We start from the raw sequence: 22440 nt of genomic DNA, 5'->3' as shown, positions 1-22440 counted from the left end.
AGCGTTTAGTTTTTTATTCTTTTAACTTCCTGGCTGTTTAAAGACGTGACCCAGGATCTGTTTCCCCATTAGAAAACAATAACGGATAAATTGCTTTTGCAGATGTATAATAAATGAGCACCGTGAAAGACTTCAGGCACTAAATAATTTCATTGTCAATTGCTCAGAAATAACGCATTATTAAAACGGCGGGGCATTAGCTGTGCTTATTTTCTTTTTTTTATTCTTTTATATAGACGTCTGGCTGATAGTTTGGATATTATCAGTCTGCACACAGTTGAGGTATGCGCCCCCCGACACTTGTTTCCTGTCATGATGCACAAGAGCCGTACGAACACAGATGTGCATTCATGCTTCTCGCACTCAATTAAGGATGAAACATGAGCCAAGTTTCAGACCCCAGGTTAATAACAGGACTCCGGTGTTTAATGCGCAGGTCATGCTGTTGATGTGGTGTAATGTGCACGTGCTCCGTGAGAATGAGCACAGACTTTGGCATGTGCGCCTCGCATGTTTTTGATTACAGCTGCCCGGCAGTGACATTCTGCTCTCGGAGAACTGTGGTACCACCAACATGGAGAAGACGAGGAGGAGGAGAAATGAATCCAGAGGTCATAGTTCGTTCATGTAGGGCGGGTCAGTGGGAGTGTGGACTCTTAATCGAATTGAAATTCTATTTGTTTCCATCCTGAATGACCTTTGGACAAGCCCCGCCTCCTTTAGTTACTGTTGCTGAGCCTCTTTAGCGTTCCGTGTGCATCACGCTCACTTGCATTGATCCAGGTGCACACAAGGCACAGGAAGTGATCATTTGCATTATACTTAAAACAAGAATGGTCATTGGCATTGATTTAAAATTCCTGGAGCTAACCAGGCAGCATTAAATTTGAACAAATTTTAATAAAACCCCGTCATAAAATCATAATCACTTTCGCCCACTAAAACTGAATTAATGCTTACAATGCACATTTATGCATGGGCCGTCTCCAGCTCGCCTTATTCCCACACACATACACACACACACACACACACACACACACACACACACACACACACGTGGTGTCGTCGTCGTCGTCCCCTCAATTCATTTGACTTTTTAAGGGATCGTCAAAGAAACTGTCGGCATCAGCGCGCGCGGAGGAAATCGCCGAGATATACTGAGTTATCGGTGCCATTTGCAGCGAGCATTAATGCACGGATACGGCCTTGGATCGCTGAGGTGTGCCTCAATCTGAATAATGATTTGCAGAGTCAGACTGAACAGAGGACATTTCTCGATGTCAATCCACTTAACATGCGCCCCTTTCCCTCCCTGGGACAGGTCCCACTGAAAGTCTTTTGGGGAAAGTAATGTTGTTCTTTAAGTAAAACTAAATTGAAGCCACATGTTGTTAAATGGTTGAATTATTCAGGTTATCAAGGTTCTGACTGAACCCAAGTGTCACTTTGGTCGGTATCAGACTCTGAGAGGCGGCTGCACATCGTCCTGTAACGTTATCCCTGCTTTCTTTGTATGATTCTTATTGTGAAGTAGTTTATCACTCATTCCCTGCATCTAATTTGCTTTTACTATCATGGAATTGCTTTAGCCTTTGTGAACCGTATTTTTCTATCATGACCGTTGAGTGAAATCATTCTTGTTCTCTCATCACTGCTGAGGCACGGCGATTGTGGACTGTGGGAAAAAATCCACATTCTGGGGGGGATATGTTGTGGCTGATGCCTGACTCAGCTCTGGGCGGGTTTGAGAGGTCAGAACAGGCGCGGCGATCGGAGCGGAAACGATTGCGATTCACGCTCGCAGGCTTTTGCTTCACGCGGTTTAGACGACGGTAAACAGGAGCACGGCGGTTACGTGTTGCCGTCATCAATCACCTCGGAGACTCTGTGATGTGTCACGAGGATGAAAGGCAGGATTCTCGATGATGGGGCCGGGGAAGATCCAGGCTTCTGAGGAGATGGCATCAGGGTGGGTTGTGGTAGGCGGCGGCGGCGGCAGCGGCGCCATCAGAGCTGAACCAGCAGAGAAACTCATCACACAGACATGTTTACATGCAAATAGGAAAGCAGGTTATTAAGAGAAATCAGGCATAGATATATTAATTTAGAGAACACACATATATATATGGTTACTCTATACACCATGTTTCCATGCACATGGTCAGCAGTCAGATTGATCTCATTGGGTATGAGATAAATTCTATATTTTTAACCAAATGAGGCAACGATATAATTGTTAGTTAGGCCTGTTTGTTCATACTATTATTCACAAGTCAAAAGGAAACGAGTAAAAAGACAAAGATGAGTCGTTGCCTTAAACTGTATTTTTTTATCAAATGTGATTCAACCATTGGCGACCGTGCTGCATTTTTTGGGGACTATTTCCAGACGTGGACAAATACAAGTCTGGTATTCTTGTGAGTATATGGTGCAAATGCTGTTCATTCAAAGAAAACTCTATGTTCATCACAATGGAGGACCATGACATTAAATACCACAGTGGGACTTTGTGGGTTTTGGACAGTAATGGCAGAGAGGACTAGTCCATTAGCCTCTACCTAAAATTGCTTAAGAAGAAACCATCATTGATTCTGTCCTTCACATGGGGTTTGTTGAAAGGAACCGCTCCAGCAAAGTTTGTTTTGAAAGCTCTGCAGCTCCTTTTCCTCCGGCTGTTCATCTTTTAAAGAGTTTTGATTGCACCAAATTCCACCTCCAAAGTAAAATGACCACCGTGATATGTGTGGTCTCAAAATGGTCATACGGTTTAACATTTTTTAATTGAGATCAGTTCCACCGGTCGCATGAATTTAATTCTTCCCATTGGCTGCATCACATTACTGAGTTTTCAACGCGGGTTTGGAAGCATCCATCAAATTTGATGAAGCCTCTCAAACACAAGATGGTAACAGATTTTTAGAGGGAAGGCAGCCCCCGTCCGGGGAGTTCTAAGTCATCTGTTAATCAGAGACGGCCATAATTATTCTTGTTGTGCTGCGGTTGCCTCATTTTTCAATCTGCATGCCCAGCATTGCCAAGGGTTGCCTGACTATATCCATTCGGAAACTCTTGACATGCGAATTGTGAGGGTTGGCTGCTGTTGTAATATTTCCAACTCCTCCCTACGGACATATTGGGTAATAAATATGAGATCCACCAGTAATGTCCCGCACAGATGATGTTATTAGACTTGCCAGCCTGAGGCATCAGCTGTGTGTGTTGGACGTCTGTCAAAGCAGAGTCCTCCCTTCACCCCAAGGGGAGGGCCGCAACCAACTGCTCCAGGAATCGCATGCCAGACTCATGCAGGGTCCCAGAGACCCCGCTTTGCTCTGTGTCCACGTCCAAAGAAAGACGTCGGCATCGAAATGGCCTCCCCAACACTTATTACACAGAATCAAAAAAAAATGTAGCTTTGCCCTGGCCAGCTTTGTTGGAGAATCAGGTCGGGGCGGGTTACGAATGCTGCCCCAACACACAATCCTGATGGCCTGTTGTGCAGGTTGAATAACATTCCAGTGTCGGATTGATACAGAAATGAAATGGGGGGGGGGAATGAGAAGAGAAAGGAAAGCCCCCTTCAGCCTGACTTAGGGCACTTCATTGCAAGTGCGCGATAGAGGGAGCTGACACGACTCCCCAGAAATGCAGTCGATATTTTTCTGTCGGAGAGGGTTTGTGGTTACGGATCGAGGAGGATAATCAGCAATGCACTAAAAAAATACAAAAATAAATAAAGCCACAGTGAGATTGACATCAGTCTCAAAAGGATTTGACAGTTGCGCCGTGAGTCAGATTTTCTAAATTTGCAACAAATGGAAATACAGGCAGGCATTAGGGAATCACATTTTTGCCAGAGACACATTCTGGCAGTATGCTCATAATGACAATACTGACATGGTGTATCTACCCAGTTCATCATCTTCTTTCACTTATATGACCCCAACAGCTTAGTTGAAGGTATAAATATATAAAATAGACAGGTTTTCATTGGTATTCATCATCTACAAACCATGAATATCTTCTTCGTGTATAAGGTGGATGATTCATCTCCACATCCTCTGTCAATCCAGGAATGAAATGCAAAAATATCCCCAATAGAAACAGTGTCATCTTGTGTCCATGATGTCATTCGGGGGATGGAGCCATGGTTCCAAGGTCCCGTCGATCCAAGCGCTCGATCTTTTCTATCCCTCATCATTTCTCTCCCTAGAGACACGGTGCTAGTTTACAGTAGAGAAATGCGTCCATTAATCTGAACAGACGCCATAAAGATCATTGATTGGCTAAAAATGACTTTGGCATGAAAGAATAACCGGGCTGACTCTTCCTAAAACCTTATTGACCAATAGTTTTGGCCAAATGAAAAGCCCCGACAGACCCACCCAGCATTAATATGCTCGGTATTGACTGGTAAGAGGCCAATTTTATCCACCGAGAGTCTTCTGTTTGTCCCGCTTGGCATAAACAGGAGGCAATCTCATTAAAAAAAGGCCCGCGCTCCGAGTGGGCCTGCACAATATCCACATACTTGGGGTGCGGCACTCTGGAAAGTCAAAAGCAATTACTGACTTCCCCCTCTTTCATCCGCTCCGCGCAGAGGACCGAGCGGTGTTTTGTGGTCGCCGGCACAAGTGGACGAGTAGCATTACACCAGAGTGCAATTAGGACTTGGATCTGGGTCACAAGTTCTGATGATTCTATTCGGTGTCTACTAAAGTGTGTTTTATACAGACACGGAGCGAGAAGAAAGGAGAGGGCAAGGGGGTACGGGGGGGGTGGAATAAGATGGTGTTTGCACGAGCTCGCTCCGTCTCCTCGCTGCCAACAAACATAGGATATTACAATTTCAACAGAGGATCAGGGTGCGAACCCTTTTATTACGTTTTCATGTCCAATCGTAATACAATCGTTGGCCTTTCCAGGTCAATCTATCCAATTTTGGTACATTTTCATGTCACAGTGTGTACACGTGTTTAAACTCCATTCACACAACCCGTATAAGTCATGTTTTTTTTATTCTGTTCTCGTACTTTGACAAGCGCTAACTATCCCCCGACCGTTCTGTGGCTGCAGCGCCCGGGAGATCTCTGCTTTTAGATTTAGAAAGGTTGCCTGCTGAGTCCAACCCAAACACGTTCTACCGCTCAGCCAAGAGACACAGGGCAAGGTCACTGGTTGTGTGTGTGTGTGTGTGTGTGTGTGTGTGTGTGTGTGTGTGTGTGTGTGTGTGTGTGTGTGTGTGTGTGTGTGTGTGTGTGTGTGTGTGTGTGTGTGTGTGTGTGTGTGTGTGTGTGTGTGTGTGTGTGTTCCCACGCCGCTCCCCGAACTCTGTCTGAGTGCATGAAAACAAAAAAAGGCACACACAGGTCACAGAGCGTCCTCCCTCCCCCCGTGTACTGCAGGTACTAACCCCACACCCTCTGGAACAACCACTGATCAACTTGGTGTCAATGTGATTCTCTCTTCGTGTCCCCAGTTCACTTCATTAAACCCCCGCGATTGCAGATTTGCACTTCACACCAAAATCTTTAATGCCTTAATTAGAATTAGTCAGCATCTAGTGAAATTAAACTAGTAAGGCCTAAGTGGCTTTTTGTAACTAGCACAGCATGAAAAAGTCTGCAGTGCTGCATTAGATGGAGTTCATGCAGTGGTTGCCTGCTGGAAAATAAATAATTTAACCAAAGAATACTGTAAATACACAAAGAACTTGCAAGGCGATTAGCAAGTCGTTTTTAGAAAGCATGTATTATATTTATTCACTTGTCGTGCTTCCTAAATCCCCTAAATCTCGAGCTACACTTGTTCTTTTTTTGTGTTACGTGCTGAAAAAAAAGCGATATTCAGAGGAAGAAGATGAACAAAAAGAGTACTTGATATTCAGCGGACATTTACAGCGGTGGTAGACATAACCCTCCGTGCCCCGGCTATCTCATCAGGTTTCACAAATCGCGGCGAGAGCGGGCACCTCAAGGCCACCCGTGATTTGTCGGGGCCTGAGAGCATTTGCCACGACAAGAGAGGAGAGTATTGCTCTTTTTTTTTTGTCCCGAGATATACCCCATGAGGATGTTTGCCCAGGCCAATCAGACTTTCATCAAACTCTATTCTGTACGAGTGCGCGAGAGAGGGGCCCGAGGAACCCTCCAGCCTGCCAGCTCCCTGCACTTCTTCCATACTTTACGCAGCAGGCACCTCTTTCCTTTACGGCCTGGAAAAACAAAATGCCCAATTACTGATGATTATCTCCGAGCCTTTTGTGATAAGTCGGACTCCGGGAAAGGTCCGGAGGAAGGAGTGTTTGGCAACTAAGCAGGGCTTCTCGGGGTCGACCTGAACCGTAATGATTCAGAAATGGCTCATAGGATCTTGGCTGGTCGGGCAGCTGTTTGCCAGTGCACTCGAGGTCGTTTCTCTTCACAGCTGTCTGCGTGGGCTGACAGTCAAGTGCACGAAATACAACAAAAAACAGTTTTAAAATGAAAAGAAATTTAGCTTTTTTAGTCCTCAGAAAACCTCGTAGTAACACCCTCGCTTTTCTGTTATCTATGGAACCTTTCAAAAAGTTGGTCGTGGAGGCATTCACAAAATCTCAACCCTCGCTCGCAAATGGTCACGTCAGAATCAGGTCAGCGGGGGTCTCGACAGGAGAAGCTCTCTCACATTTCAAAGAAGCCCTTTTCTAAAAGCTGCTCGACAACAAAAAAAAGCAATTCACCACGACGACCCTTGACCCCTTGAGTCAACTTATCTGTAGGTGAATATTTACCTTTAAACACCAGTGGAGTAGGAATGTGCAGGTCGGCCTGCGAAGTGCGGTTGAAGTGTTTTTTCCCTTCGTTTTTTCATCCTTTCAACGGTGTCTTTTATTTAAAGGGTGTTAAGTGACTACTCCTCCTTGGTCAGGTCAAAGCAAAATAGAAAATAAAGTGGTAACTTACAATGAAAGTCATTTTCTCACGATACATTTGAATTTTATAGTATTTGTAAGTCACTTTTTAAAAGCCAGTATTATTTATACGTTTTTTTTTGCCACTTTATTTTGAAAGACCAAAGGTAAAAAAACTAAAAGATGGATGTCAAAATTAAATCCCACTGAATCAATAATAACATTATTTGCTCGTGCTTTCACATTGATATTTTTTGCTCATTGGGGGGGAACATTACAAAGATCAGGACATTTCACACGGCGACAGGCGGAGCGGCTTTTGACAAAATGCGTTTTGACTGAAACGTCAAACCTCAATAAAAAAGGCGCCTGGAAGTGTCTGCGATGTGGCAGTGAATCTCTTTTTTTTTTACGCCGCCACCGCATTCATAAATAATGCTGTCACCGTGTTCCTCACGGGGAGCGTCTCATTATATTAAGATAGCGTTTGGAATTATATTGAAAATGTTGTCATGCGAGGATAAATGATCTCACTGAGAGGAGGCCGGAGTGATTTGCTAATGCGCGGCCTTCTATCTATATGTATGAATCGTACATTTAGTGGACATTGATGGACACATATGTGTTTACATATGCACCCTCCCCCCCCCACAGTCTGCCTCTAATTGAGCTTTGAGTAGAGTCCAGGTGGAACCCATTTCAATTCCCCGCGGCCGTGACCACTGTGGCCGCTTTGCGACACAGCCGTGCCTCTCATTTCCCCGACCATTTACAACACAGCCTTGCCACCAGTAATTCTCATGCTACAGTCATTATGCCACCAAGACACACCACAGCAATTTGTGGTCAAGAACCCTAACAGAGACACACGCAGGACCAGACGGAAGGCGGTGTTAACATTGCAATCAGGTCCGTATTGAGCGAGTGCAGCGCGATGCATAATGCGCGTGTTGGAAAATGTGCCCCGCATCCCCCCCAGCCAGGGGATGCTATGCAGCGCATGTTTTTAAGATTTCATTATATTCCGTGCTCTTGGCTCAGCATCAGATAATGATATTGAAATGCATGCGCCATTGGGATCAGTGTTATTGACATTGGAATTTGCTGTAACCCTGATTCAGAGGCTGAGCTGAAATTGCTGTGGTTGTTTGTTTCTGTGTGTGTGTGTGTGTGTGTGATAGTTTTCCCCCCCTCTTCTCAAATCTGGCAGGGAATGAAGTGTCTATTGGAAAAAATTATGCAAATGCGGTTAGAGGGAATACAAAATGCAGGCAAATTGAGACCTGGAAACGTCAAAACACAAATAAAAACAAAGCTAAATGTTTTCTGAGCAGATTCCCTCCCAAGCTCGGGATGATCGAGTCCAGGCTGTGCTGAAAGGTGATAGCAGTAATTAGAGAAGTGGCCCAGTTCGTCTTTTGTTTCACTTGTGCGAGAGGGTGTGGTCCGTGTTGTGTTTCTTTGTAGCTTTGTGTGGTTGGTGTTAAGTTTAGTAGTGACAGCGAAAAAAAGAGGAATCAAACGAGGCAATTGCTTCTTTTTTAAGTGGCCTAATTGTCAGCGTTGCTAACTGCAAATACACAGTTTCAACTCAGCTCTTCCCTTCTGTCCTTTTTTATTTATTGCTCCCTAATGATCTGCACCTTACTTTATTAATACAGCACCTCGACAAACAGGGTTTACAAAGTGCTCTGACAGACGGAGAAGACGCGGGACACTCGGGACAATTGCAAAAATGCTTTCCCATAAATAAAGGCGATTTAGAAAAATAAAAACAATAAGAAGACAGCTTCCCATAAAAGCAGTAAATACAAATTCAAATAATAGGAACAATAAAAAGATAAAATCACCCAAAAGCAATCAAATACAAATACAAATAAAATACAAGTTGATAGATAGATAATGGATATTGTATTGATCCCGAGGGAAGTTTAACTTTACCAGCTGCCCTGTGAGGATACACTCAGGTATTTGAAGTTTCAGTGTTTTTTAGGTACAATTTTAAATCTTTGTTCAATCTTAGCTTAGTGTGTCGGCTTGCTAGTATTTGCGAATTAACTTAGGATGTGTGCTTGGTATTTTCAGGTATTTTGGTCAAATACCCAAAGAACCCAAAAAGTTGTTGGATCACCAAAGTTATTACAATCCATCCTGGATGGGACGTCATCATTGACCAGGTTTCATAGAAATAACTTTTTTTTCTTTTAACCATATGATGGAGGTAAAGGGGAGAATTCAGGAAGTTAATCTGATTCATGTTACATTAAATTGCAATCCATCCAATCAATATGTCAGTGTTGACAACAGTGTTGAACCAACCGTCCGGTCGACCATGCCAACGTGGTTAAAAAATTCTGTTTACGTGGCGCCATCTATCCTGCTCATAACCCTGCCAGCGCCATCAACCTGTATCCGAGAAAACCGCTCGTCACTGCGATACACGAACAATATATTGACGCTGCAGTTGAAAAAAAAAGTAAATCCATAGCTTGGTCGTTTTAGCTCTATCGCTTTAGCTCGATATGTTTGTTTCATTACGAGTATTCTTGCAGTGAGTACGATGCAGATGCCTTTTAACTCACGTACCAAATAATCCAGCTTTGCCTCGCAAGTGTTTGTGAACACACAGCATGCTGATTCCCCCGGTGCATGATTAATTGCCAACAGGTAACGTTGTCATGGTGTCCTGCCCACCTGAGCCGCTACAGCACCTGCATTCGAAGTGTGGATTTGCTCACTCGGCAATTCATGACCTTCAAGTATCAGCCCCATATCCTTTCTTTCCTTCACATCTTCATCTTTTATTGTATTCATCCCTGAATCAATTTTTCCCTTCTTTCCCATTTATCTTACTGATTTTTTTTTTCTCCCTCTCACCCTGTCTGTCCTCCCACCCTCTTATCCTCATCCCTCAGTCTTTTTACATTCCTCCCTTTCCCCGATTCTTCACAGTCCATCCCCATCCCTTCGCCGTCCTGCCTATTACCCCGCCTCTTCCTGTCTCTCTTCCTTTGTCGGAGAGTCATTCGTGCTGCATTAGGGCCAGATATGCTGAGAGGGGAAAAAGAAAGACATGGAGAATGGGAAGTGTCTGAGCTTTGCATTATAATGGAGAGCTGTCTCAAGGCAGATTTTGGCCTGCCCTTAAATGACGTATCTATCTGCATTTATTCACTCAGCCGAACTTCCGCTCAGGCCGATGCGCTTTTATGTCTCTCCCTCGTGGGAGCGTAACCCATCTCCATTCCACGCCTGTGCACTGTTAAATATTTCTAACGTTAATTTATTTGTTTTTCAGCTAGTTTTTTTCCCCCCCGAATGTTTGCACAAGTCATTTCCTCTAATGGACTGGTGTTCCTTTTGTCTTGTAGTCTGGAAGTGTTTCTTGTGTCAGTGCAGTGCCTTTGTGTGTGTGTGTATAGAGGGGGAGGAGGGACTGTCCCATTATTAAAGCCGAGCCATCAGTCACACTCAACAAGCCTATCATATAGAGCCATTCAGAGACTGCGCAGGCTAAAGTTAGCGCTATTATCTGCCTGTCACTGGCTAGCCGTGTTGGGGTCCCTGGTGGAAAACCAATTGTATGAGTGAATGCCTTGGCTGCTCCCGTTGTCAAGCTCCAGGGATGCGCACAGTGCCTTTTTTTTAAAAGAGCACTCTCCATTTACCTTCAGTGTTTCACACCTTTCAACTCGCATTACAAAAAGCATGATTTTTTTGACTCTTCGGCCGTGTTTGGAATTCCCAAAATTTGACCGCTCAATTTAAAAAAAGAACCATCGGGGGTTCAGAATCATCTTTTAACCGTGGAAAGGAAAAGGATCATCTTTGTTTTAATCGTCTCCCAAGATTTTCCGAGCGAGTGCCCTTAAATCAAACCGTATGCAGACAGTGTGCTCGATTAATATTCATCTTATATGAGACACTTCATTTGCATGAACACACTTTCTGTCTCGTAAAAAATTACCAGGCCCTCCCCGCTGGTGTGATAAGCATCTGGACATGAAACCGTTTAAAAATCTGAGACATGGTACTTAACCCGGCAACACAATCCCACTTCATTACATAGTGTAACGTGGGAGGGCTTCGAGCAGGCGTGACGAGTAATATCATACTTAGCGTGCCCTCATCAGATAACACCGAGGATCGAGTTTCACTTTGTTGCAGCGGCATTGTGCGGGACACCTCTGGATTAATGAACAAACTCATCTTTGGTTTCCTCGGGTCAGGAAGTGACGGATGGAGAAATGCCCCTCAGGTGCTGATGTGCATCGGCGCGATGGCTATCTCACCGCTCGCATTAGCATCACAGAGACGAGAGGAGCGCGTGTGAGGAAATCCATATCCGTTTCGCTGCAGAGACGTTTGTGTGGCTGCGAAGTAAAGATTCACAAAGACGCCCTTTAGATGAGAATGATACGAATCGGGCCAAAACAATTGGTCTTTTAATTGATGCGTCGATTCTGAGGAAAAACAACAATTATGATAACATCCCTGGTTGCAGCTTTTTGATGATCGATATTGGCGACTTTTCTCTGATTCATGTGATTTCTAAATTGAAGGTCTTTGGATGTTGGAAGAAACCAAGTCATTTGATGACATCACGTTTTGACAATGTCTCCAGTTTCACAGAATAAATAATGAATTGCTTTAAGACATACTCATCAGATCAATTGATAAAGAATATAATCAGAAATGGAATAAGAAAGTAATATTTTTAATGATAGGGCTTGTTTTGTTGATTTAGTTTGATGTATTATTTAAATATCCTAATTATGGTGTTTGAAATGAATTTATTAAAATATGAAGTAAAAGATTTGTACTAGAGGTATAGCTGAGCAATATTTGTTGTTTATGGATATCTCTAACTTTTATCCGTGGATGCATTGTGGGCGATGTTATTTAATCAATGAGCAGGGTGGCTGTGGCTCAGGAGGCAGAGCGGGTCGTCCACCAACCCAGCATGTCGAAGTGTCCTTGGGCAAGATGCTGAGCCCCATATTGCCCCTGACGGCTGTGCCGGCAGCGTGAGTCATGTGTCACAGTGACAGTGCTGCACGTGGACGCACTGTATCAATGTGTGTGTGAATGGGTGGATGGCAAAGTTGTACTGGAAAGTGCTTTGTATGAATACAGACCATTTCTGTTAATACTGGATTCATAGTGGTTTTGCAGATGTGTGTTAAAATGCCTTCATTTGACAGGTATTGAATTTAAAAACATATATTTACAGTTGGTTTGTATATATCACAGTAAAGTATAAGTATCATCCTCCAGCAGTAATACCCAGTCAGTACAACTAGGAGCTATTGTAATGTAAATGATGATGCACTTACACATATTCTGCAAGTAGAAACATAATTCATATCCATGCATTTTAATGTAACATGTCAATGAAAAGAGTAAATAAGCTACATAAGTGTAAATTGAAATCTAAACATCTTTTCAAGCCAGAACAGGCTTCAGTGATGCTGATGTCATTGGAGGGCATTTAAATATGAAAATTGTATGTAAAGGGAAATGCAAAACCCCGGGGCTCCCGTATTTTACTCCTGCCGAGCTCTTTCCGTTCGAGTTAGAGAAAGAAAGCAGCACCATGTTTAGATCAAATCTGTGAAATGGCATTAAATTGAACTCTACATGAAAATAACAGGTTAACCAGATGCCAGGGAGAAAAAACCCGGTGCAGTGTGTTAAAGTACGTTCTTCCGCTTCCTCTCCTGAGAATTATCTAATTTCAGGTGTTGTATCATGGACAAAGTCACACAGCATGCTTCATTACAACATAGCACGTTTGACTCCCACCCAGTATCGTGACACGTGGATAAGCAGGAGTGTGTCATCGATATATGAAAACAGCGGGAGGGAGGTAGTAAATATAAGCAGCTTTGAAATCCCTTTTGTAGCTGCAACACTTTTCCAGCAAGGTGTTTTTGCCATTATCCATATTGCCTCAAATGAATAATGAACGTGCTGAATTTGCAGGGGGTAAAAATCCTCCGAATTTTCTTTTTGCCGTCTTTACTCCTAAATTCCTAATGAGCCCTTTTGCCCCAGCCTTAATTTTGGACCCAACTTGAATCCAGCTAATAGGTTCCATCTCCCTCAACGCTCCCCATGCTTCCCATTCCTCTTTTTTCTCCCAGTCACATTCTGCTTCTAGACGCCATATCTTCCAGCCACTGCTGAAAAAAACTCAATTAATTAAAACTGCCGGGTTACGTCTGGGCCCGTTGCTAAAAAAAAAACACACACAAAAACAACAACATTGCTGATTAGAGAAAAAAAAAAGTAGTTCTGCGGGAAACGGCGAGGGCAGTAATGAAGAAGTCTCCTTGATGTGGGGTGGAGAACAGACGCCGCCGTCGCTGCTGGGCCTGCTAAATGTTGGCCGGCTTATCTAAGGGAGTTATCCTAAATCCCCCTCAGAACGAGTACCCTTGAAACGTCAGCACCATAATGTATCATAAGGCTCCTTCTGGAATACAAGACGAGTTGGCAACGCTGGACTACCACTCCGTCTTTCCCTTTTTTTTCCCCTCCTCCTCTTTTTTTTACTCCCTTCCTTGTTTTTGCACTGAACCGGGTCCAAACCCCCTTTCTCATAAATATGTATTTTATGATGTGTTCTTTTGGCGGTTGATAGCCGTTCCTGTACCTAAGCCCACATGTTTTCTGAGAGCAAATTAACAAACTGTGATAGTGAAGTGTTTTTCCCATTTTATGTGATAATTCTCGAAGCAACACCTGTGCGAGTCGTTGCCGCTTTTGTCGGGCGACGCGGTGAGATGTGGCACGTGTGTGCGTGTACGTGCGCAACAGGCAGCTGCAAATCTTTCATTGTCTCACCAGCTTCTGTCCTTTTGGGTCCAAAAACGGCAAAACAAAGACGTATGCCAACGATCACACCGCTGAAATCACTCATATTTTCCTTGTCTGACGTACACTTTCAATATTGTGTTGTGCCTGTGCCTCATTTTCATTCCGTAGCCCTGCTTCCAATTTAAGTATTGTCCCACTGCATAAAACTCGGGTCCAATTTTCCTCCCTGGACGTTGTATTTGAGTGTGATCATTTTGCGAATAATGCATTTGATTTTTTTTGTTCGGGGAGTCGCACCATCTGATTTGATGTCAGTTCAGTTTAGTTTAGTTTAGCTCTCCGGCAGCTGTCAGAGTGTTTTATTAAAAGTGTTATTGACACACAAGGCGGCGTCTGTGATCACATGCGCTCTTTCACGCTCCTATTTTAAAGTCTTAAGAGGCCTGTCGTCATGTATACATGCACACAAGGAAAAAAGTCAGCGCTACAGGAGACGTGCTTGAGGATGATTTGTTCAAACTCCGGGTTTGAACTCCGCTGATGAGGACGCTAACCTTTTAACTTCCTGACATTACCCCAAATCGTCTGATTACGCAGAGACGGATCGCCTCGCTGCCTCTCCCCTTAAACCCATTAATTTCTCCTCCCAAAATAAAAAATCTGATTACTCTAATCTGGGATTTTGGAATTGGGATTAAGGGCTAGATTAAGATATGGGAACCGTTCCCCACTCCCAAAGCGCGGCCGACACAGGAAGAATGGCTCCCCGCAGGGATGCACGGGTGTTTTTGAAATTGCGGTGCTTGGGATTTTGATTCCAATCAGCTCCCCAAATTAGTAGGACATTTTGTAACCAGGTTTTCTGGCATCGCACAATGGAATTAACTCTGGAATGACTATTACACAAGTATAATGCGCGTGGAGGATGGCTGCGTGTGTGTGTGTGTGTGTGTGTGTGCTCTTAGGTTTGTATCGTTTTGCAGAGATTATGCTGCAGATCATGGCTGATCGTGGATAACAGGAGGGTTCGGGTGGCCTTTGCATTAAAGCTGACTTAACCTTAATATCATGATATGGGTTTGATGAGGATAAACGTCGAAAATCCTCATCAGAACATAAATCACGAGATCTTTCATCTGTCTCGAACTATATTTTTCCGTTTCAACACTTATAAGATCTAGAGTTGCAAACTTTCACGCACCATTTTTTGGGAGTATTTACACGTCACAAGTGTTAATTTCACAGCAGCCGCGTGCCGACACCGTGTAAATCACATTGGGTGCTTGCAGCTTGCTTTATGTGAACTAGCAAGCTGAGCGACGACTTTGTTTCGGGTCAGGAGTTCACCGGTGACGGGGGCAGCGCTGGCTCATCCATCCCTGTAGCTGGTTAGCCGTCTCCGTTGACTGGAATTTGACTGGAGCCTCCGAGCATGTCGTTCCTTAACAGGTGTAAAAAACTCAAACTGTGACGTTGTGGCACGTGACCACAGGAAAGAGAAAACACCGCCGCATTTGTTATGTCAATTACCATCGGGCCTCACGAGGGAAAACCCACACGAGGTCCAGACCACACATGTCCGTGCAACAAGATACACCATGTACAGTCCATGCACTCTCATAGCACATCCGTCCAAGCCCAAAGCAAAGCGTGCTTCATCGCTCGCTCCTCTTCCCTCTGTGGGAGTGATTCGCCGGTAAGGTGGGGGGGGGAGTTAACACTTCGATAAGCAAGCAACAATGGGATCTCCAGAAATACATTTTTCGTGGTTCGCGCGGTCGCGGCATTTGGTTGATCACACCCGGCATGGGTTCAGCTGACTGGAGATCTGAGAACAACTTGCACTGTGTCACTTGATGACAACTCCAACCCCACAGCGCCATAAGGGCTGTGCATAAGGATGATTAAACCGTGGTGCATCCATCTGTCGTGTCTCTTGCTGGAAAAGACGCGCTCTTATTGTTGCTGCGAGAGAGAGAGCGATGGAGAGAGAAAGGAGAGTCATCTGTTAAGCTAACATTTATGTCTTTGCATTTCTTTATGGCAGATCTTAGGAAAGCATCTGGCGCCCGCCGTGCAACAGGACCCGCGGGAAGAGTGGCGCAGTGGAGGGAGCCGCGCTGTAAAAAAGAGGCACCCGATTCGGGCTTCTGCCACGAAAAAGACAGAGCACTGAACTCAACTGGGAACTTCGGCAGGGGGCGGTAAGAGGAGGAGGAGGCCATGTGGACCGCACGCCTGCTAGTTCTCGCCAGCCTCTTTGCACCAGCCGCTCTGGGTAAGCGTGGCTCATTAGGCCAAGAAGCTATGTTTGTGTTTATGTGGACGTGCAGATGTGGGCGCGACCAAAACATACAGTACCCTCTTGCATTTTGTGACTGGCACGGTTGGAAGCCGTATCACAATTTCATCCTTTCGCTATTGAAAGTGCCAGCCTCTGCCAGCCAGCCGCGATGAAAGCCTGTGACTTTGTTTGTCTCGTTTCCGCCGTCTAACCTGCTCTCCTAATTAGCACTTTTCTCACTCCCTAAACTCTCCCTAAACTTTTCTACACTTCTTTGCTTTCTTTGTCTGTTAATTTCTCTGATTTTTTTCCCATCTATTTTTGGATCTGTCCCTCCTTTTTTTTTTTTCTTTCTCCCGGCTCCGTCTCCTTGATCTCCTGGCAGTGGGAAATGAACCGAAATGACTTTCAAAGAATCATTAACACTACTGCGGCTTTTGCGGTGTATGTTTAGCATAGTGAGAATTACAAAGACTTATTCCATCATTTCATGCATTAGGATCTCAAGATTAATTTGCGAGATCTTTTTTCTTCGTTTTTGCCACGTCGCTGTGAACGGAAAAAACCCGCCGCAGTTTTGCCGCGTTTCCCTTTTGGCCTTCAGTGAATTGTTTCAGAGGCAATTTAAATGAAGTCATTTAAATGTAGATTAAAAGAAGTCAATGGTGGTGGTTGGCTGGTTTGTATGTGGATGTATAATTGTGTGTGTGGATGAGGGCGGTTGGTCACAATGAAGTAGAGTTTAGATGTAAAGGAGTGTTGGGAGTGGAGCAATAGCCCATAAAATGTTAATTTGATATGGCTAAAACCATTAATGGGGGGGGGGGTTTGAAGCTTTATTTTTTGTGTGTGTGCTGTGATATCTGCGGAACGTGGCGGCGGCGGCTGGTGGATTCGCCATCTGGCGCTACTGAAAGCTCACTTCCCTGGCATTGTTAGCGTTGCGTTAATGCTCAGGAGAAAGAGGTCAGCGGACAGCTATACGTCATGCATCTGTCTTTATAAAGCTTCATTGATCGGGGGGGGGATGAAGCATTATGAGGCAGCAGATTTAGGCCTAATCCTATATAGACTCCTTGTTAAGAAGTCAGTTTATATACAGGTATATACTCTCAGTGTTGTGCACTTACTTCCTTATAACCCTAAAGGAAGGAATTGAAATTATACACGTTCTCATTTTCCTCACTACATTACTACAGGCCTTATTGTGTTAACCTCTTGACCTTGTATTTGACAGCGTGTGATCATCTCTCTGCTTCCCCCAACGTGAATCTTCAGTTTATCTCTGAGGGGCATTTTTTAGCCCTCGATTGCAGACGTTACTCTAAAGAAGTGCACACAGTCTTTTAGCCGGAAATCCATTGTGCACAAACACCATTGGAAACGAAAAAAAGCATTTAAGGACGTCCCGGGATTAGAGAGATGCTTATCGACGCTCCGTCGGATGGACAAACACACGACTGTGGGACGAGCAGCCAATTAGAACGTTTCACGGGGGGGGGATGGATGGATGTGAAGTGCTTTAAAGAAGACGGACGTGTGAGAACTGCGGCCATTTGTTTAAAGCACGGCAGTTGTGTTTGTGCATTTTCAGTCCATTTACGAACAAATGTGTATTGGTCACATTCTTTTTTCCACACATGCTACAACCTTTGGATTGGTGGCTGCCTTTCCCTACCTTCCAGGCTGTAATTGATTTCAGTTTATGTCAGTGTGGTATGTAGAAGTAAGGCGAAGAAATACCACTCATCAATCATAAAAGCTGGAAAATGCATGATTTGTCATAAATGGGCTAAAACATGCGAAAACACCTCCACGAGACCTTTTAAATCATCACCCTGCTTTGTAACTCCCACTCCAATAATCAATCACTCATCGATCCCATAGGAACAAGTTGACATCAAACCAACAAACCATTCAGTTGCTATGGTTTCTCACAGCAGCTAATACCCCGCAGGATTTATGTTTAACCACTTGTGTCCTGTTTGAACACCGGATTAAGTGGTTGACATCTCAAATAAATAATTAGTCGGCTTTATGAAGAAAAAAAAGACATCATTTAACACCCAGCCCCCAATACTACGAGCAGACGTGGCCAGATGTTGCCGGTGAATTGTTCCGCAGCTGGGAAAGCTGTACTGGGGAATATTCCCCCCCGCAATGTCATTGTGCATGTTTCTCCCTGAGAATGTTGGAAATGTGGACTCCAGGGGATGCTGGCCTACTTTGGGATCTGTGGTCCCTTTTGTCTGCATACAGTCAGGCACAGGCATGCACACATGCGCACGGCTGAATGGCATCGCACACAAGGACTAGCTGTGTTTTCTGTTGACACACATGCCAAGTTTAACATGGAATCATCACAACACAGTGTTTGTGCAGTAAGAACGCAGCCGCTAAAGCCGAGAGTGTGCGTCCTGCCCTTTCTCGTCTTTATTCGTATGTCAACGCGCAGCCGACTGTCCGACACTTTACACTTGTCTGGACAAAATGAGAAATATTTCTGGACAAGCATCACAGCAGAGGGATAAAAAAAAAAACCCTCAGTGATGGAATGCAGCTTAAGGAGCGATGGGGAGTGCGTGGGTGGAGTTGTGTATGTGTGTGTGTGTGTGTGTGTGTGTGTGTGTGTGTGTGTGTGTGTGTGTGCGAGTTTACGGACTAACATCTGTGTGTGTGTGGCAACAAAGTCTTGTGCGATTAATAACAAGTTCCATCACAGATGCTGTCAGTGGGTCGAAAAATAAGTAAAACGCACCCTTGTCATTGTTTTGGTGACAGTGAATAACAATGGCGGAGCAGCGTCCCCCAACACTGTGACCATGGCTGAGCGGCACATTAATCATGCGTCTCTGTGCATGTGAAAAGCTCAAGGAAGGATTTCATATTCATTCCACTTAATGCCCGGCCCATGGAATCAGAGACAGAGCTGCTATAATGGATGACGGCTCGTGGACCAATCCGAGAGACGCGAGCGCGCGAAGCCTGATGCATATTTTTCACGGTCAGATACGAGAGCATACATCAAGCCTGGAAGCAGATATTGTCCTGCCGTGGGGGGGGGGGTACATAATGAGGGATGGATGAGACATGGAGGCAGATGTGTGCCAGATGCACGCAGCGCGCGTGTTTGTAGGTTATCGTAGCTCTCGGAACACAATGTCAAGTTAAATGGCGATTCTGCGGTGGAAAAAGACGCAGTGTAAAACCAATGAATAGACTGCGTCCATGTTGCTTTGTCTGTACGTCCTCTACATCATCCACCTGTGTACTCGCACAGCTACACTGAATCCAAGTGCCTCGCAATCACCGCCTGCTGCTCACGTTGAGGTAAACGCACCAATACGCTCAGGTTATCAAACCAGACAACGGCATTAAACTTCAGCGTCGGTCGCATTGTTCCCGCAGCCGATCCACTTAATTAATCTCCTTGTGCCAGGGCACCGACTCCATCCGCCAAGGCGTCCTCGGATTTGCCTAATTTGCTTAATTAATTAAACAAATGATTTATTTGAGGCTCATATTTCAAAGCCGGAGGAAGTTCTTTGTGGAGCCCACTGAGGCATGTACTGTTTTGTTTGCCGCCGTGAGATGCCTCCTTGAAGCATTAAAAATAAGTGGGCATTGGAGTGGGTGGGTGTCAATCATCGGGTTACAGCCGCAGCGTAATGTACAGGCAGATACAGTACTTCAGAGAAGAAGTGGATTCCGCACGCATTTAAATGTGACATTGAATTAAGTAAATAACTGTCAGCGGTGTTCTATTAAAGGGGGAAACAAGGGGGATGAATGCGGTTGCATTATGTCATTCCGGAGAAGGTAAACAGAAAAGTAGTTTATTGACTGTGGGATTAGCGCCGTACAGCCCCAGTAAGGAAAGAAACAGGCCTTTATTTATGAGGTGACATCTGAGTGGGTGGTTGCAGACGTGCACCAAACTCGACTACCTGCTGATTTCCAACCAATAACTAATGGTGGGTTGTAGCTTAGCACGATTAATAATGCACAGTCAGAAAACAGACCTATTATAGGGTGCACACACTTATCGGCCCCCTAAATATGTCTGATAGTTTCCAATCAGGATCCATGCATTACACTCTGGGGATGTGGTGTTTAGGATGGGTGGAAATGTAAAAAAGAAATGTCCCCGTGTACACGAAAGTGGAACATTTTATAGCTTCTTTCTTGGCCTATGTTCTGCATCCCTTCACCAAGTTTCATGGAAATCCGTTGTGTAGTCTGTGCGTAATTCTGCTGACAAACAAACAGGGTGATAAGCAAAAATACAGATTTTCTTTCTCCGCAATTATTGAGTCATGAATCAAAACGTCGGATAAGTTGAAAATCGACCCGAAGGTGCCACTAGAGGGGAAAAACAGATGTGTTATATGTGTTCGTGTTAAGCTCTCTGGGGACCGTGAATGTCTGGAGAAGAGCTCTTGTCCAGTAACTGTTAGTGTGAAACAAACTGACCCCCTCCCACTGCGAGCAGGCCTCATTCACACTGGATGTGGTTTTTGCATTCATACAAAACTTCCTCCACCATCCCTCAGCTTGAAATGTGGGATGTGTAGTGCATTAAATGTCAATACAAGTCCACAAAGGTCTGAAAGTCTCCGCTCATGCCTGTTGACATTAGTTTGTCCATTAGTTTGTCAGTTTAATCTGAAGTGCAGAGACAATAAGACAACAGAGATGCACTGTAAAAAAAAAAAAAAAAGAATGAATCCATGGATGTGTATCTAATGATGGAGAAACGTATCGCCTGCAAAAAAAAGATATAGTTTAATTTTGCGACTCCATTTTCACATTAAAGTTTGATCACTGGGAAAATGGGTTTGATGATATTGTTAAAAATGCCTCTGGTATGATGCCTCTTTTTATTTCCTCTCTTTTTTTCCCTATGCAATGGATTATGCTTTTCCCATACGCCACACTAGGCTTTTCGTGAAAATAGATAATGATGTTGCAGTTATGGGAAAAAAAAAAATTACTTCATTTTTATACCCTACCCTGAGGGTGGCCTCCACAGCTGTCATTTGGACGCCAGCTTATTCCATAGCTCTTTTCTGAATGCTAATTCCTTTTGCGTAGTGTACAGCAGTTTCCCTTTGTAACTACACAAGGCCCTATTTGAATAGAATCATTAGATTTAAATTTAAAGTTAATAAACTGGCTTTAAAATCCAGTTTTCTCTGTATTTCACTTTCCCCCCCTCGCACTTGCACGATATCGCCAGAAACATTTTGTGTGGCATTTGGCACGGAGCTCGCAAATCCCCTTCTCTTTTTATGTTCTTCTATAATGAGTGAAAAATCAATACCTGCTTGATATGGGGAATAAAGAAATGGCCTCTGCTGCCCAAGGCGTCCACAGTGACTGCTTGACATTGCCAAATTGCTGTCAGAACTCGCAACCCGGGAGGAATGAATGACAGCGACATTACGAATGGGCGGCGTGGGGTTAAATACTTCTGCGTGTTTTATAGGTGTCCGTACTCGGACCTGTGTGTACGTCTTCCAAATAAATGAATTACCGCGGACCCCCTCGTCCATTCAGCCCGGTTTGCACGGGCATAATTCGGTAAGCGCTGAATGAGGCCGTTTAAAGTGGACTTGCAGCTCGGGCCCCGCTGGTGTTTAACGAGGACAGATATTGACAGCAAGGTCAAGTGGCCGCGGACGGTAGTTTACATTAGGGCCTGCATAATGTGTGCACACGTGTGTGTTTGTGGTGTCTGGAGGGTGGATTGCTAAGTAACCACCAGCTTCACAGGGCAGAGACGGTGGGCGGGCGATGCCACAGGGATGCCGACACCGCGTGGCGGCAGGGGTCAGGCGGCAATTTTTTTTGGGGGTGTGGGCGGAATGCGAGGAGCAGGAAGGGCAAACAGGAACCACGCGGAGACACGACGGCCCAGCCGACCTGCGCTTTGGTCAATTTGTGAAATTAATTACGTTCTCCTTCCCGCGCCACACTGTTAAATCTATACGAGCTGCATATGCTTTATTTTCTTTTTTACGCCCCCTGCATGTAAAGTAAACCCGACATGTCCTGCTGTTTGCACGCATGACATATTTGAATTCCGATGACACAGTGAGGCCGTGCACATGATTACATCTTGCAGTGGTAGACACTACAGTGTTGTGTATATGCAAATCTGACAGCTTTATAATCATGGCTGAAGGTACAGTTGTGTGAGTGAAGCATGCTGACGCCGTCTGTAGTACCACCCCCTCCCCATATAATGAATTGTTGCTGCAGCAGCACATGACTACAACATCTGCCTCCGGGGCCATGCTGTATGCATTTTGCCAATTATTTTGATTAGATTCTCTGCTTTTTTAAACACGCATGCATTGATATTTCGATTTTCTTTCTGTGTGTTTGTGTGTGTGGGTGGTGGTGGGGCTAAATCTGTTAGATATGTGCGTATGTTTCT

The 22440-nt window shown here is 44.5% G+C and overlaps 1 protein-coding gene across 8 annotated transcripts in view; it reads left to right on the top strand.

Annotated features, from left to right (window-relative positions):
- Positions 1-22440, top strand: part of LOC118102439 (adhesion G protein-coupled receptor L3) — a 202458-nt gene that overhangs the window by 38709 nt on the left and 141309 nt on the right. For all 8 annotated transcript variants that reach the window (XM_035148603.2, XM_035148604.2, XM_035148615.2 and 5 more), the window contains one exon: positions 15762-15992. In XM_035148603.2, the coding sequence (XP_035004494.1) occupies positions 15938-15992 (55 nt within the window). In that variant the 5' untranslated portion in view covers positions 15762-15937. The remainder of the gene's footprint in view (positions 1-15761; positions 15993-22440) is intronic.

Source organism: Hippoglossus stenolepis, chromosome 23 (genome assembly GCF_022539355.2).
Source record: "Hippoglossus stenolepis isolate QCI-W04-F060 chromosome 23, HSTE1.2, whole genome shotgun sequence".
Classification (NCBI taxonomy): Eukaryota; Metazoa; Chordata; class Actinopteri; order Pleuronectiformes; family Pleuronectidae; genus Hippoglossus; species Hippoglossus stenolepis.
The sequence above is the reverse complement of the archived record's forward strand: the minus strand, read 5'-3'. Positions and strand labels throughout refer to the sequence as shown.